Source organism: Centruroides sculpturatus, unplaced genomic scaffold (genome assembly GCF_000671375.1).
Source record: "Centruroides sculpturatus isolate CEXI.00-Female unplaced genomic scaffold, Cexi_2.0 scaffold46, whole genome shotgun sequence".
Taxonomy (NCBI): domain Eukaryota; kingdom Metazoa; phylum Arthropoda; class Arachnida; order Scorpiones; family Buthidae; genus Centruroides; species Centruroides sculpturatus.
This window is the reverse complement of record NW_019384418.1, coordinates 1,204,910-1,223,717: the sequence shown is the minus strand read 5'-3', so window position 1 is coordinate 1,223,717 and position 18,808 is coordinate 1,204,910. Positions and strand designations below refer to the sequence as shown.

Here is an 18,808-nt window from a genome sequence, read left to right as displayed (position 1 = left end):
TAGCAAACTGGTGAAGAAAGTGTAGTAATTCGAATTGCTATTGAACATCTTGTAAGAACAATAATTGATAAACAAGATTTTCCTACAATTGTCTATTTAACGAAAACTTTCTTTGAAAATGTTCAACTTTGTATTCCAACGAATGATTTTATTTTATTATACTTCGTAAGATTGACTCTACATTGTGTATTTCATAAGTAACAAAGCATTTACCTAAGTACATTATCATACATAAATCTTTTGTTAACTGCTATTATAGATCTTTTGCCATCTAATACTATAGTGAGTACTTCTATCTTCTGGTATGCAAATCAAATGCAAATAGAATAAAATCCGAATTTCTAATCTAAAATATCAAAAGATTGAGGATTTCCTCGCTTCTTTCTCATATTTTATTTTAAAAAACTTTTTATATTTTTAACTATTACAAAATAGCAAAAAGCTTAATTTTGAAGGTACCGATGAGTTTTATAAAAAGTTATAAATGTTGTTGTAATGAGTAAAATCGTTATTAAGTCCGATTCCAATCAAGATAGGATACACGAACCCCTCCCTACTCTCTCTTTACTCCCTCGACCTATAACCACCAAAATTTAAGGTCAAACCATATGATTTAAAGCCAACCCATTTTTTCTATGATCTTTTAAGAATCTTCAGCGAAATTCTCTTAATTATATCGAATTTATTGTGTAATTTTAATTGCAGTTAACTTGTCGGAGTATGAATTCTGACAAATAAACTTGCCTTTAAGAGTTTTAAAAGCATTATACGTCATCGTTAAGATGTTTTAAATTTAAAAAGTTTATGGTAAATTACCTTGGGTCGATTTTGCTCCGTACCACGTGATTGGAATTAATAGCGGTTATTATTTATAGCTAAAGTTTTAAAGAGCGTTAATAATTCCTACACGCTATAAAGTAGGAAGTTTTACGCTTCATAAATTGCTTATTAAACTTTTTATCTATTGCACGAAGCGGGTTAACATATTAGCAATGAATTATCGATGGGATACAGAAATTGTAAGTTCTAGCAGGATTCATAAATCTGCAATAAAAGTAGCCTAAAGCTTCAATTCTTCGAGGTGATCCTTCGTCTCTACAAACTAATTTTGGTTGATTAAGAATCTATTTAACAAATAAACTATAAACAGTAAAAATTCGGGACGAAATTGGTTAAGGTAGTGCACGTTTTCCGATTAATCTAACCCTCGTCATTTAAAATTTCTTATTGTAAAACTGGAGAGAATGCCATGTTGACATCATTGATGGAATATGTAAACGCATCAGTTGGGTGATGTGCCAAGGGGATACCTTTCCGGGTAGATTTTCTATGGAAAACTGATCCCTATTTAGGTGTGAGACATCTGAAGAAAACTCGGAAAATTGCACGTGCCCATTTTAGTCAGGCGCCAAGTGTTTTACGTACTCGGCCATTTGTGGGTACGACATAAAAACGTGCACTATCCCAACCAAACAAACAGAATCTCTTCAGATTCATCATTATCCATTACAGCAGAGGAATCTTTTTCTGTAGCTCTTCATCATCCATGTTTCTATACGAATATCACTTAAAATATACAGTCGACCCCCCATAACACTGTTGATAATTCCGTTTTATATGAATTCCATGTTGTACGAGTCACAGATTTTACAAATACGCGAGTTGTTCACAGCCCGGCACACGTATTTGTAAAATCTAAGTGACTCGTACAACATGGAATTCATATAAAACGGAATTATCAACAGTGTTATGGGGGGTCGACTGTAATTAAAATTTCATATAAAAATAATTATTTAGCATACGCAAACGTTATTTTACAAGAGAGGATATATGATTTATTAACGGACGGGCGTTACGTTGTAAGCAATGTCTATTGTTAGGATTGTCTTTCACTCCATTCTCATTTCAAATATAATTTTTTCATCACTTGATGTAATGACACGATGAATGGGATTACATAAACCGATCATAGAAAGGAAGTAGAGTTGATCATTTTGAAATTTAATAATTTATCTCTAGTTGTTTATTTATATTTATTAAATTTGCATAAACAATCAAATCTCGATATAACGCCCTTCAATATAATGACAGCTGGTAAAGAGACAAAGAACACTTGTGAACGGATATTTCTCGTACTAAATGCACGGTTTTGCATCTCAAACGTCTTCGTCACCAAATCACCTGACATTCAAAAGCTCATCTAGTTTTTATAATTCTGATTGTCCGAGCTGCTTCAGTTTTGCGCCACAAACTATTCGGTTCCAGTTTCAATGGCAATAGCGCTATATCGAGGTTGGCTGTATTCAATGAGATTATGAGATTTTTACAGTATTTTACCGGTTTTAACCCTCTGTAATAGTACGATTTTCCAACCTTATTCGTTCCTTTAATGAATAATTAAATTTCTTGCAGGTACGATATTCATTATCACAATGAATATCGTGAGAACGACCATACAAAACAATGGAAATTTAGCAACAATTTATAATTATTTGTTCGAAAAGCACAAAATAATAAGTCCGATTGAACGTGTAAGTGTATTATTTACTTATTCATTTATGCAAAATTCTCTTTTAATCAAAACATTCTTCCTATTTCCTTCAAGAAAGTAATGTTTTGATGCGAAATAACGTATATTCTAATTTATACAATAAGATATTCGGTTGCGTGATATTGTAGAATAGTTGAACACAGCAGATATCGTAGACACTACTGTATATGCAGTGTTGAACACACTCACGCGACGGTATTGTGACGTTAAAATCATATCGTGATGTTGTGATTTTATGATCAGAATTCATAGACGCTTAGCTTAAAACGTAATTGTGCAATTAATAGTTAATAACTTAGTAAAGTATTATTAGCGAACGAGTTTAATATCTAACGGTTATAGCTACTATATATGAATATTATAATTGTAAATCTAGAAATTAGTTTCCACGGGCAGAACGAGAGGACAATTTATAATAGACGATTGCAGCTATTAAGCAATATTAAACTTACCTGCCTGACGGGTATATCTGTTTCCATCGTAACTCCCATATCCATACCGTCTTGAACGTAGTAACTGTTGTGGGGAGCGTTTATCACCAATATACTTTCCCGATGGCCGGTGGTGGGATGATTTCTAATGACGTAAGCGTTCCAGGACACGTACTTTAAGTGATTCCTCGGCACGTTGTGCAAATCCGTGTAGAACAATTTCAACTTCAAACACTCCGCTTCCATATCCGCTTCCACGCACCAACCCTGCTTATCGCGATCGTAACAATTTGCCGCACCCTCCAGATCTCGAACGGTGGGCAATTTGGCTTCGCTGATGGTATTGGCACAGACCATCTCCACGTATACCTTTAAGGCGTTACGACGGACGATATCTTGAACTTGGCATCGTAACCAGAAGCCGCGAATTCTTCCACTCAGATCGGATATCTGATCCAACAAACCCGAGTCGACTTTCTTCTCCGTCTCTCCCAGTACTATCCTGTACCTGACTCGGCACGGATGTTCGAAGCCGGTTAATCGATTCAACAGTATTCTTGCCCTTCCGGAGGTATCACCATCGTCGTGGCATCCGCGCGGGTGTATCGCAACATTCCATTCGAAATTCCCGAAGACGAAGAAGGCCGTTTCGAATTTCGCCGTCTTGGAATGAGGCGATAGGGCCGAATGCGGTATTTTGATCTCGGTTTCGAACACAGTCATGACGTTTCCTATGGTTAACTCCATGAGAAACTCCATATTTTCGTCCGTGAACTTACGACTTCTTAGATCTCCCATGGGTAACCATTTTCCGGTCCCGTGCGCCGCGTGATCCGTGCTGAATTTGCATTGACGTTCCACGAAAGTCTCGTTCTTGCTGAAATGCTCTCGATTGAGTAACGTGAATGAAAAGTCCACGTAGCATTTGGTACCGGCCGACGGGTTTCTTAGTATTAGAAATACTCCCAAGACCTTGTCCGTCCTCGTGAAAGATACCGCCCATCTGTGGTAACCGTAGACGAAATCTTTGGTGGTGGGGTCGCGATGTATGTCGCGCGTGATCGAACGTGTCACGATGAAGGTGAACACTCCTGTGTTGGCACGATCGTTCAGACGAGTGAAGCGGTACAGCAGTGCCATGGCTTCTTGATCCTGTAAAGAATTTAATTTACATTTTAGTCACTTTTTAATTATTAAATTAAATTGTTGAAGCTTACTTTTTATATAGTTTGCCGTGTCTGTAAGTAGGTGTGTTTGTGTAGGATTATACTTTTCGTAGAAAAGAATTTGTATCAAATTTAAGGACAGTGGAGCAATTGTCTGTTTAGGTCATCTAAATATATAAAATTACTTGTCCTGACTGACTGAGTGATTGATTCATCATCGCCCAGAGTAAATCGCTGAACCTAAAGAGGTGAAAATTGGTAGCCTACACGGTTAGGAACGTCATGAAACGCACACTAAGAAAGGATTTTTGGGAATTCCCTCGCGGGGGGAGAGAGAGAGCATTAAGGCTTAACCTGAAGAACGGCTTCTACTGTACTATTTTAGATGCGATTTTTTGTTTTCAACTACGTTTAGTCTTCTGAACTGTATTAAATTGATAACATTTCAGACATTGTTATAAATGTTCGAACCGTTTTAAATTCGAATTTCTTATTGCATATTGGTTCGATTATAGAACGATTGTAAACGTTCCAGAAAATTGATCAAATTTAAAACAGTTCGTTTGATTCTCAGTGGTAGGTTGTTGAAATTACTATGGTTGTTGAAATACTGAATATAAATGGGGTTTTCTTGCAAAATCCGCGCGGGCGAAGTCACGGATAACAGCTAGTAATATATGTAGATCACAGGTTCTCAAATTTATTTCGACCACTGCCCATTTGAAATAAAAAAGAAAAAAACTACTTTTTAACTTACCTTTTTACATTACCATCTGTTTCATATCTTAAAAACTGTTATTGCAAATATGTTTAAACATGCATTATTATATGGATAGGATAGATAGGGTGTGACCCATATCCTATTTCTGAGATCAAAGAATGTTTCAATGAAAAGAAATAAAACTCATATTTAATCACTTTCTACTGCCCCCCTGAAAGCCTCCAGAGCCCACTTTGAGAAACGATGATGTAGATGCTACCCACGATGCAAAGTTTAATACTGTACTAAAATTATCGTTGAAAGATACAACTGTAATTGCCCACTAGCGCCCGAGTGGGAAAATTGCCGAACACTGATGGCGATGGGTTCGTACCTGGCTAGCAGGATGGCCACGTGTACTTTTCCTGGTTTTTTTTTTTTACGTTTTTAACACCTAAACAGGGGTCATTTTCCAATAGAAAATCCTCCCTCGGTAGATGGCTCACAAGTTGCGTTGCGTGTACAAACAGTAACAACAATTGTAATTAAGTCCCAATACTAGTGATATTTAATTATGGTATTATTGGAGTACAGTTAATGTTGAATATTAACTAAATGTACGGTGCTTAATAGAATGTTTTTGTAAGTTAAAGTTTAAAATATTTAGTTTATACGGTGACTAAGCTGTCGTGTCTGGGAGAATATTGTTTATGTTACTGATGACAGAACGTTCCAGTTAGAAGCTTTTGATTTCACACGAGTTGAAGTTTCACAAAGTAAAACAGAAAACCTTTGTTGTTGTTCGACTCTTCCACTTCGAAATCTCCTTCAGCACAGAGTAAGAATAATAATTTTGTGTTTTTCTTTATATTCTGTGTTGAAGACGATTTGGTTGTTGTCGTTGAATTGAAATGTGGAGTCGTTATTTACTATAAAAAGTTTGTTTTGGAGTGGATTATTGGAAAATTTTTCCAACGAAAATAACCATCATGATTGAAATTTTTATTTAGTATTTCCCCATCCAAACGAACCAATCGAATAAGCAAAATAACTTTACGACAAAATAAACCTTTGATTCTTAAAAATACTATTTTTATTTTGATAACTACCGTTCGTATCTTTAAAAACTCTAGCAACGAGTTGTATAGCTTTCCCGGCAAAAAAGTTAAAATTGTGTGTGACGCCATCGGTTACGAGATTTTATCTAAAACATTTTTATATTATTAATTATTATAAAATAGAAATAAGCTTAATTTCGAGGGTAGAGACGAGTTTTATACAATATTATTAAATTTTAACCAGCAATTATTCATTGTGATGTTGTCACAATGTCGAGCTGCAATTTTTAATCATATTCTTGATTCGTTCAATTTAAATTGTATGCTTTTCAACTCAAGTTTGTAGTGTCTTGCCCTGTACAGTACATCATATTTTTCCTGATAACAACAGAGTCGTATTGGTCATCCATTTAGGAAAACATTTTTGAATTGAGTCACGTGACTTTCGGTATATACCAGAAGTTCAGAGCCTCCTCTCCGTAAGCTTTTGGCATCTAATGTTCACATTTATCCATCTAATACCTTTTTACCTTTCTCCAGATTAAGGGAGGACAGACACACAGAAGACAGTGAGAATTTATAGGTCTACAATTTTTTTCAAATTGCAGCCCACTAACGAGTAAAATCTTTGTTTAGTCCGATCCCTCTTTAGATGTGAATACATGAACCGTTGTATCTCCCTATCCCTCGACCTTTAACCACCAAAATTTAGTAGAATCGATTTCCCTGATACCCAAACCTTCCGGCAAAACTTTAGGAACTTTTGACAAAAGGCACGGGAGTTAAGCTTTGAAATGGGTAAACAGAATAGCACCCTCCACACATGTCTATACATACAAGAAAAACACCCCAAATTTTAAAAAAGTTTTTTATTTCTCCAGATGATTCAATTTTCCGTGTTGAAAAATGTAAAAATCTTGGAGTCATTTTTACATTTTTTAATGTATGATGTATGACAGTATTTCTTATGTATGTCAATACTTTTCTATGTTAATTTATATACAACAGTTGAGAAAGCAAAAATCTGATTAAAAAATGTATGTTTTTCATCTGTAATGTTTATATTACCGGTGACGTGTTTAACGAATGAGAAAGAAACCGGAAGTATGTTGCCACAACTAAGTGATCAATCGCTGATACTCATTGGTTACTACCCAATTGATTGTTGCGATAGACAGACTATAATCCAAATGAATTAGCAGGAAATTTTAGTTTCGAAAATTACGTAGATACATGCCGGGTGGCTCAAAATTGAGTTAACTCTGCTTCGCTTTGTGCGTTCCGGGTAGTGAGGATAACACTAGACAGGAATGTAAATAATATTATTAATAGGCGAAAGATGGGCACCTGTATACCAAAAATGTAAATGTGGCGAATATATAATAAAGTATGTTTTTGTTTTAAATTAGAGGGCGATTAGAAAACAATTAAAAAGACTTTTGGAGGCAATGTCTAAGGACCGGCTTAGAAGAATGGATTGTGTTTCTTTCTCGAGTTTCCATCTGTGATATGATTTTAGTGGAAACGTGATTTAAAAAATGATTAAGTATGAATAAAGTGTGCATTGTATTATCAGCAATGGTTAACTGACTTTCGGAGCGTCTCGTAGGATATAAATATTCTTATATCTAAATTAGAACATTTTGTAAAACATTTGTTAATTTGTAAGTTCTGATGACCTGATGAGGATTTATCAGATTTTTAAAAATTTTGAATTTTTCAAGTGTTTTGTCTGTTTTTAAGACAGTTACTGCAAAATTTGGCAAGATATAACGAAATTACAAGACGATCTTCTGTTAATTTCCATTCAGTATAATGGATAATTCCAGTATAAACATCAAAGATTCTGTTTCTGTATCGTAAAGATATCAAAATATTCTATAATTATTGTATGGTATATGGCATAATTTAATAATATATAATAGTTTAAGTCTCATTATCAATTACGTAGTCACATATCCGATTTTCCCTTTATCACATTCAGGATCTCTTTGTCGACATCAACGAAGACAGGACGGTCCATTTTATCTTAATTATCTTTACTATGAATATAATTGAATAAAATTAGACGATTCTTAAAAGCTGATTAAAGAAGTTAATTATTATTATCCACTGGATTAATTCATTTGTACATTAAAATACGCCATTAATCCTAAAGAATTTCTGGAAGATCCAAACAAAATAATAGAAAAATAAACCACGAAAACGGAAATTTTTCCACCATTTTTGCCGTAAAACTATCCAAACTTCATTGTAATTTATGTTTATTTCGACGAAAGCATCGGTCTTAATAACGATTGTTGCCATTTCCGTTACTTGCAACTGGAATAATAGCTTGTATAGTGTGGCTATTTTGTTGTCGTTGAGTCAAATTCCCGGACGTTTAATTGCGGGGTGACACATTAATATGTATGAAATGGCCGAATCTCCCCTCCATCAATCCAATTGCTTTCTAGAGAATAACTAAATTGTGCCATTAGTCGCCCCGTGGCATTAATTGCCTCGTAAATAGTTTACTCGCTGGATTTTTCTACGGAAATTTTTATATTCTCGATGGTTTCTCGCCTAAAGTCTCTCTCCATCCTATGACACCCCAGTAACATCAGTAGAGTGCTGTTATTGCAAGATACCAAGAGGCATAACCTCTTCCAGTTTATGGATTTATTATTTTAAGTTAAAGAAGGTTGACAGGAAGAAAACAAAGCCCAAATGTTATGGAAAGAGTAAACGATTATGGCTGTCCCACCTGCCGTTTTCATTAGTTTAGGTAATAAGGATCAAGAACATCCGCACTGAAAATACAGAGCTAGAGAGGGGTCAATTCTCTCTCTTTTCAAATGGAAAACGAATTGATTGAAGGGATATTCTCTCTGATGGAAGTATAATTTACTTGGGTTCTTCAGATGCGATTCCGGAGAGATTGCTTTTTATTAAATGCCAACTTATAATAAGTTCTGTTGTAGAATGCTCCGTGATAGAATTTTTAAACGAAATTTTTTTATATGTAAATCTAAATAAACTCCTAAAATATAATTTTTAAATGTTAATCGCTTATCTGGTTTATCGGGCATTTATATATAAGCTAAATAATGGAAAAATTTAACGAAATATTCACTACGTTTTTTCATCACAACTTCACTTTTTCGAAATTAACCTTACAACGATAAGAGGAAGAGGAGGAAGGAGAAAACATTTCTATTAACTTCCGTTTTTTAAAGTTATAACTTTGTACATGTATCTAAAATTATTTTTTTAGCAGTTTATAGTAATTCTCACTTGAAATTTTAAGTTATTTTACATCAAAGTAATGATTTTATCTTTCCGAGTCGAATCCAATTACGTTTCCTCAATTTTAAAATTGACGTCATCTGGCCGTGAATGACTAAGTGACGTCGTATTAATAGCAACTCGCCCGATAAACATCTCGGCCCTTTATATACCCGATAAAATTTAATTTAAACGGTGTGACATAGCGCAGACATTTCGATCGTTTCAACTAGAAAGGCATCGGAAGTGACCTGCTGCAACATCTAGTTACAGAGTGAAGAACTAATGAGAATATAATACCAGTTGCTAACGCTAGAAATGTTTGATTGACGAACAATTGCAAAGTTACTAACACTGCAAAGCCAGATTCACATTTTAAATGCGAGTCGGGCGCAGGATCGACCAAACGTCTTTGAGGATTTCAAGGTCAAAAAAGACGATTGGTAGAATTTGCCTTTGACGTCATATGCATCAGCCTTAACATACTTAAATATAGCATAAACGACTGCAAGTATGGTAAATTTAATGCAATATTAAACGTATTGTGTATCGTATGGAAGTTATATTAACTTCAGTTGTGTGCGAGAGCAGTGTAATCAGTCGAACCACAACAAGTAAACTCATTAAATGACGAACAAAGTCAGTGTAATTGTATTAAAGTTTCAACTTAATCTACTTCTTTTCTTGGTGTACTAGAATAATGAGCGATTATTCTTCTTTACTACATTATTAGTTTCCGGATGCTGGGATTCATTTAGCGCAGTTGTTTTTGGTGTGTTTTATGGTGTTTGGCCAAAACTGACGTCGTGGCACATGGCATGACATTCGAAAATGGACAAACAATGTCGGGCGGAATGCCAAGAAGGTGCCACTTTCTATCTGGAGGAAGAAAAAGCCGATAAAGAATGCCGAAACGTGAACGGAGAAACTACGAAATGGGTGCCATTTTTATGACGTAATGTCCGTTACTTTTCGTATGAAGAATTTTTATAGAGACCACCGGTACCCTGGCCAATATTTTATTTTTAGAAGAACCGATACTTTCGATTTTTAAATGCGTTAAGTAACGCGTTTAAAAGTAACCGGTCCACTTACTTTACGGCTGGCACCTATCGGAATTTTAGTTTTTACGAGTTTGATTCCGAACGTAAACAATTCTGACAAGGTTATTAATAGCTCGAGCCACATCCATTCGTTTTGTTAGTCCACCTTTGGATTTTATCGCCGAAATCTTTACTTTGGATATAATTTTTTCTTGGTCTTTAGTCCAATCAATTTCGTGAAGACTAATTCTGTTCCTCTATCCTTTTTCTGTGTCGAGGAATGCTCGAAATATGTCACCTCTGTTTTCTCTATTAATTATGAAGGCTCATTAGCTACTCTTTTTGAAGTGGCGATGCCGAAAACATTACAAATAATGCACAAGCAGAATATCAAAACAGTTTTCTATGTGGTGAAGAATATCAACAGTGCCAATATCCTTGGCACAACATTGGCCAAGGATATTGAACAAGAGAAAAATATTGTCTAAAGAATAGAAGAATTGGAATGCCGTATTCCGATACAACAACTGATCTTTAGGAAGTTTGAAAGTTGTTGTTGAAAGGTTTCGAGAATTTCTAAGAGAGGGTTTTCGTCGATAGGGTTTTCTTTCGAGAGGATTTCCCGAGAAAACTTTTAGTCATATTTTTCTTTCCCGACTGTTAAGTATACATAACAAGGGAAAACATTAGAATCGCATCAAATTTGATCCTCCCAGTTTTTTGCAAATATTCATCTTTTGAGACTCCTGAACTCAAAACGGTCAAAAAAACAGGAAAAATTCTGTGGATATGTACTGTACAGTACGCATGGTTATGTTTATATGAAGTTCGTGTTTATTTTGTTTAATATGTATGAATGCGGTAATGATTAACAAACGAAATTTGACACGGTAGCTTGTGTATAAGGGGCATTGATGCTATTAAATTTTTGTGGTTAAAGGCCGAGGGGGTGGGGAAATAGAAGGATGTCATGTTTCATATTTCGAGAGCGCTCGGACATAATTAAGATTTCACTCGTTAGTAACATTGACAATTTTCTGTAAAACTCGTCACTACCCTCAAAAGTAAGCCGTAAATGTCGTTTTATAATAATTAATAATAATAAAAGATTTTATAACAAAATCTCGTAACAGATTTATTATGATCAATAATATAAAAGTTACTTTTTAAATAAAATATTATAACAACAGAGAAAGTTACTCAACTCACTGCTGGATTATTATGATGTAATGTATTTTTAGACCACAAACATAAATTTAAAATTTTCTTTAAGACAAAACTACTGAATACGAGTTGATGGTAGTGGATTTGAGCTTCGCATTTGGGCTGGCCACGTGACGTTTTCCTGATTTTCTTTGCTTATTTAACACTTGAATAGGGACCAGTTTTCCTATAGAATATCTCCTAAGAGGCAGTTTCCTTGATAAATCGTCCAAGTGTTGCGTCGCCATATCCCATCACTTTCACTGCACTCTTTTTTAAGATATAAGTTAACTAGTTATACGTATAATAATCGAAGAAATGTTACATGTAAATTACTAAGTTAGTAGTGTGCGTGTATGTTCAATAGTGTAGAGTGGTGGTAGTATGTAATAGTGTATGGTTTCATTTTCTTTGTGATAATAAGAATTTTGAAAAACGTAAACAAGTAGAACGGGTTTGACATAGCTTCCAGGGGTCAGCTTTGAAAGAGAAGTGACAAATTAATGTTATTATGTTAGCAGAAAGAAGTCGTTAATGAGCATCATTAATAATCGTTATCGCGTCGTCAACGTAAGAAATTCAATCACTCGTTTAAGATAATTTTCATATTTTTAAAAAAGGAAGAAAAATTTAAAAATTCTTGTTTTCGAGCAAAATTGATTTCGGATATTTTCGTAAAGAAAATTCGATCCGTAAGAACAATAATACGAAATGGTTACACGTTATGTAATAGCCTAAAAACTCGGTTAAACCGGTGTTAAGATTGATTAACGAATTAAGTAAATTTAAAAAAATATAATCGATTCAATTGTAATTTCGGTCGTTTTCTGCTAGTTTCATGAGACAAAAATGCGTTGTTTCCAACTGGATTCTCGATTAATATTTCCGGAATCCACGAAACGAATTTCGGTTCACTGAATTTTGGGCCATCTCGTATTCACGATTTTGTATTATTTTTATGAAACTAAATCTTCAATTTCTCAGCTTTTCCTCTTTTAGTAAACATTCTGTTATTGAAATTCGAATAAATTTATCGCCTCGTAACACACAATTCGCAATGATTTTAAAGATTGTACAAAATCTGAATCACGCAAATGCTTTTCTTCGGTGTTTTTATATTAATAGAAAGCTTTATAGTTTAATTTATCGGGCACGCAAGGCGATCGAATGTTGTTGAATGACTGGTTGATATTCGTTCGGTTTTAGACGCACCAACAATCTGTGATCAACTCTTATAGTGATTGACTTCCAGATTAATAACATATAAAGCTATTGTTTCGTAATTCACTACCTAACAATAGCATTATATATTACTTGCCTGTAGTTTCTTAGCCCCTTCAGAATCTTTAAGACTTATTAAAATCATCAATGATAATTATGCCGATACTTTTAGAAAGAATTCATTACCCAAGAAGAATGGTTTTCTTTTAAAGATAAAACAATTAAGTTGCACTTCTTTCGTCTTAATATTTTGATCCGCCTGGATAATTTCATTTATAAAATCATATACAAAGTCAAATTTCATTGAAAGTAACATCTAATATCGACCGATATTCATCTCGTATCAACAAAATTCCACTCAAATATATTGAAAATATGAAAACAAGTATCAAAATAACAGTTTATATATTAAAATTTACGATAAAGAAGTGAATATTTAAAGAATTGGTTTAAAATTGCGTAATAAATCGCTAGCTAAAGATAAGACGAACAGACAGACGGACGGAAAAATACATTGCTAAACTATTTCGCTGATATTTATTACTTAACATTCGCGTAATAATAAGCATTCGTCATCCGGAGTAGGAGTGTCCCGATAAAATTTCAGCCAGAAAATGTAAGGAACGAACGTACTGTCGTGTTGTTTATTCATTCGATCACACGTCCAAACACGGGACGTGTGTATTATTTCGTACCCGATCGACTAAAATGACGTCTATTTATCTTTCTAACACAACAGAATACAGAGGAACACCGAGAGAGAAAGAAGAAAGGGATGACAATGGTAAACATTATAAGTTTTACAGCAGAAATCTCTAGCTTATATTGTTTATCGAAGACGTTCGTGTTACTTTACGATCGTCATCCTCATCCTCTTTTTAGAAAAATTCTACTGTAAGAAACTTTGGTGTGTTTCTGTGCGATAAGCAATCGAGTGCATTCGATGATTCTTATTAAATAAACAACTCTTTCTATTGTGTAAAAAGGAAATTACTCGACGGTACACGTACAGACATACACACGGACGCATCGTCTTTGAAAATACTCGATATAATATAAACATTTTAATAATTCAGAATTTCCAAAGATTTACTTTATTGCTTTAATAAATAAATAATTTCACGTTTTTCGATTATATTTTTTTGTTTTTTTCTTGTTTGTTTTACTTCTTTCTTCCTTTCCAAATTCAAAATTTAAAAGGGGGATATTTGTTTTGAATATGAAAAATCCCATGTAAATACATTCGTATCCAATATTAAATATTTACTTTTTTAACACTCATTCTTATATGATAATTCTCCTGTTTCCTCCCTCCAGCGTGATTACTTGTTCCTCGTGTATTTAAAAATTTATATTATTATTTCTGGGATTATACTCCATAATTAATTATGTTTTATATATATAAAAAATATTAAAGTTTTATCGACTTTAATTTCAATTCTGAACGTAATTTATGCCCGGTGTAATTTATTACTTGATGACCTTTAATTAAGGGGGTTATTCCGTTCGTATTTTACAAATTTGCGAATTTAAAATGGGAAATTTAAGTGACGGATAAAGAATTTGGACATTTTCTTTGGTAAAATGTAACTCTTGTTAAGCTCAAATTTAGTTTCGAAGGAACAATGAATCACACAGATGTGTAGGTGTGTGCGTATGTGTTGGATCGTTAAAATTCTTTCGAATAATTCAAATTTTCGTAACATTTATCGAACACGTACAGACAACCGAACGTTCAAAGCAGAAGATAAATTGCTTTAAAGACTAAAAATTCACTCGATTGGAATATCCTACTTAGTTAATACGAATATTAATAATTCAGAAAGTTTGGTATATTTTCAATACCTTAATAGCACTATATAATTATATCTATATAAGTCTGTAACTTAGTGTATAAATTATTATTACTTGTAATTCATAATAAAGAAGATTAAAAATAATTTCTTTATCAATATTTCCGATTATTTCACCTAATTTTAACACGAAGAATTCGCTCATAATCTTAATTAAAACTTATACATCATGTGGAATAAGAGTCAGTTAACCGAAATATATAAATAGTTAGTTAATTGTATTAACTGACTTTTGGGCCACATTTCTGTATAACTTTTAAAAACACGATACGGGTTACGATGTTCTAAAACACGAACATCTACTTTCGACGAAATCGTAATTACAGAAAACTGCGTAACAAAATGTTACTCGTTAAATACGACATATTCTTATATTGAAGTGGAGGTGCATAATATATATTTCCTTCAGTAAGTCGTATGATAATTCGAGTTGGGTAATTCATAGGAGCCAACCCAAAACGATCTTTTATTCAGTTTCTATCTTACGTTAACGCATTGTCGTGTCGACAGTGAGATAGAAGAAGTAATCTCCGGGGATCAAATACATCAGCTTGATTAAAAGTAAGGATAACCATTTCCACATCCAATATCCTCATCGCATCACTCTTCCAACCTACTCCAAGATGGATTCCTGCTTTCATCCGAACTATTCACCCGAATATTCCGAATATTTGCATTCTGCCACGACAAATGTCTGCGACTGTATTTGTATACGACTCATTTTAAGTAGTCTAACCTGGTTATAACGGTCGCTAAGCCAACAACAATTAAGTTACGAAGCATCTTGGATACGCTATCAAGGGTCTGTACTTCTAGAACACACACTAAAAACTTACCATAACAGTTACATGTTTGAGTATTTAAGAATATAAATTTTATTGTTTCTTATGATTTATGGTGTTCTTCTATAGGGGTGATTGTATAACATTTTCGTTTTCGTGCGGGAGAACATTTAAAAAGTCACACGACATCTGTATTATTTCGTTCATAACGTGATATTTTGATCGTCCCATACGATTATAGAGTAAACAATACTTGTTATTGTAATCTTATAAAGGAAAGCAAATATGATAAAACGCCTGGAGCTAGGCATTTCTTTTAATTGGATTCTTAATTAACATATCGAAAATAACACTTTCTGTTATATCTGAAACACCTCTTTAAATTGGACACATTTTTCTACAACTAGAACTTGTCTATCAAATAAAACAAAGACTTTGATAAAAGACAATTGTATATAGTCTCGAGTTACTACGAGTGTAATATACTAGTAGTAACACGGTGGAGTGTATCCACCGATGTCGCGTGGTAAGTATAAATTCGTATGACGTGATATCCACGACACATTGGCGTTGCTACTGGTGAAATTCGAGACTAGGCACGCGCTTTCTTTCATAACATGACGAATTATTAACCTGCAATTTTTAATCATGTTTTATTTTAAAACTCACGTAACTCCTATCCAAATCGGTAGTTCGTATATAGTTAACAGGGCCTCCTGCCAGTGGCGTAAGGTGGGTGTCAGCCGCCCGGGGCGGAGGAAAATTTCGCCGCCCTCTTATTTAGGTATCTCAATTTAAAAGACTAAAATTCAGTTTCGTCACAGAATAAGTAATGAAAAATTCCGTGCTCATTTCAATCGGTCCGAATCGTAGATGTGACAAAAATATGAAATGAAATGGTTCAAATTTTTACAAGATATTATTACGGTCGACCTCCCTATAACACTGTTGATTATTCCGTTTTATATGAATTCCATGTTGTACGAGTCACTTAGATTTTATAAATATGTGAGCCGTTCACAGCCCGGCACACGTATTTGTAAAATGTAAGTGACTCGTACAACATGGAATTCATATAAAACGGAATAATCAACAGTGTTATAGGGGGGGTCGACTGTATTATTTATTGTGAAATTTTGTCGCCCCTGCCGCCCCAATACGCTATGTCACTGCCTCCCGCTTCTAAGTTTTCTATATTTGGTCTCGGTTTTCATCTATCTAACTCCGTTCTCGAGATTAAGAGAGACAGACAGACTGAAATAGTGGGAATAGATAGATGAAAATCGAGACCGGATATGCAAAGCTTAAGGGACCGGAAGTCATACTATTTCAATGGAAAATTTTCTCAAGAGTTGGATGATTGGCAAGACTCGATTGTTATCGAGAGAAGTATGAGATAGAGGGGCGAGACATTACAAAAATCTTGACCGGACATGAAAAGGTTCTTTCATTTAGATTAACGTGCCCTTCTCTCACTTTGTCTTCTGTCTTTTCTCTTATAACTCAGCACGAAAGTGCACGGTGAAGAAAGGATCTCGACCATCCCTATTGTTTATGCATAAAGCTTAAAATACGTTGGAGATTTTAGTAATTATTCAGATGATTTAAAGGTAAATTTTTCCAGTATACTATCCTAGATTGATCATTCTCGTGGAAATTGTCTTTTAATCCTCTAATGAAGGCAAAGTAATTTTAATAAAATGACTGGAGTCTATGAATAAATTGAGGCACTTTCACTCTCGTCGTCTCCTTGGCAAAACATTCGACACGCTTTATTCATAAGTTTCAAATACGGGTTAAGCATTTCCCATTGGTAGATAATGGGTGACGTTTTATATTACTTTTAATTAAATTCGAGAAGAACGATAATTACGTAGCCTATTAAGTTTTCGGATAATGTCTGACTTTGCTCCTCTTAATGGGTTATTATCATTAAAATGCACATTTCTACGTAATCTTTAAGTCAAACAATCTCGAAAAGATCTTCAAATATTAGGTTATAGATTAATTAAGCCTTGTGCATTATTTCGGTTTTAATAATGGAGAAAAATCTGTAACAAATCGATAAAATTATTTTAAAAGTTATGGTGATAACTTAAACATAATTTATAGACATACACTGTATGTTCGTGTACTCACAGTAATAGTACAATCGTAATAGTTCGATAGTCTGTAGCACACTATATCATGTGTATGGTGACTGTTAACATTATATCGCACACATGATATAACGTGTTAGATATAGAGCCTAGATAATTGCCTAATTTCTGTATACCTAAGTCCGTTCCTGTACAGTACATTACAGTGTAAGATATTCGTCATGCATTGTAATACGTGTATCATCATACACGTGTAACTTCGCATGATGAATATATGATAGTTAACAGACCGCATCGCGATAACGATGATCAATAACGTCATATGCATCGTATTTATAGATACAAGCGAAAGACGGATTGTATTATTTGTACGATTATTATTTCGGAAAAAAATTTCACGAAAGAAAATATGCAGTTAATTCTCACAAAGATTTCACGATTGACGATTTAAAATTGGCGAATTCGCAAACGATGGGCAATAACGAAAACGAGTTTTCGCGAAACACGCGATATTACGCAAAACGGAGACGAAAGATTACACAAATTTAAGAAAACTTTTCAATAAATCTCTTATCACGGTTTCAATAACATTATATCTAATTTTAGTTCCACTATTTCGCTTTCTATGAGGAAAATACTACAAAAATCATACAATGGCTAACTAACCTCTGTTGTAACCCGTTGCCAACGAGAATATTCATTTACTTCAGAAAAATAAACAATTTTCTTTCATTTGTGAAGTCTGTCGGCTCTACTCTGCAAAATGACGCGTATTTCGCGAAAGGCTTTGACTAAATCGCGAAGAATTTGCATGTCGTTTGCAAAATCTTTGCGAGAATTAATTGCAACGATCTTATTTTCAAATAAACATATTCTTTCGCGAAATGTTTTCTATAAATACCGGGATGTGAGAATTATCAGCACGTAACGCAGTTACGCTATATAGACGATAGAAGCGCAACCATTTATTTTTATATTCCCGTACGCGTAACGTCGTAAATAAAGCAAAAGAAAAAAAAAAGAAAGAGAAAATTTTGGAAGATATCTCATTCGAAAGTTTTACATAAATTTAAATACGGGTATTAAAATTTGGGAGACGTTTTCTTTGCCATAAGGTCGATTTATAACAGAAACCAGTGTGATGTAACCGTTACGAGAGTACACGGAACGTCTGGTAAACAGTTTCTGTAATTTTATACATAAATAGCTTTCACGTTTCGCGTCACACGTCGGGATGTTAACGTAGGTCAGTAGCAAAGTCGGAAGACGAACCAACGACTTCGATTCGAGTGCTTCATCCCTGCTTACGTGTAGAGATAAACACGTCTTACTCTATCAATATTACTTAAGAATTTGCTGTTTTATTTATGAAATGAAGTCTGCATTTTAAGCCCGAATGTATTAGTTTCGTTCCCAAGAATTTTTTAATATAAA

At 34.1% G+C, this 18,808-nt stretch overlaps 1 protein-coding gene across 1 annotated transcript in view; it reads right to left on the bottom strand.

The window, feature by feature from the left end:
- Nucleotides 1–18,808, bottom strand: part of LOC111619310 — a 117,210-nt gene that overhangs the window by 40,323 nt on the left and 58,079 nt on the right. Inside the window, exon 2 of the mRNA XM_023361015.1 lies at nt 3,004–4,134. Coding sequence (XP_023216783.1) covers nt 3,004–4,122 — 1,119 coding nt within the window. The 5' untranslated portion in view covers nt 4,123–4,134. The remainder of the gene's footprint in view (nt 1–3,003; nt 4,135–18,808) is intronic.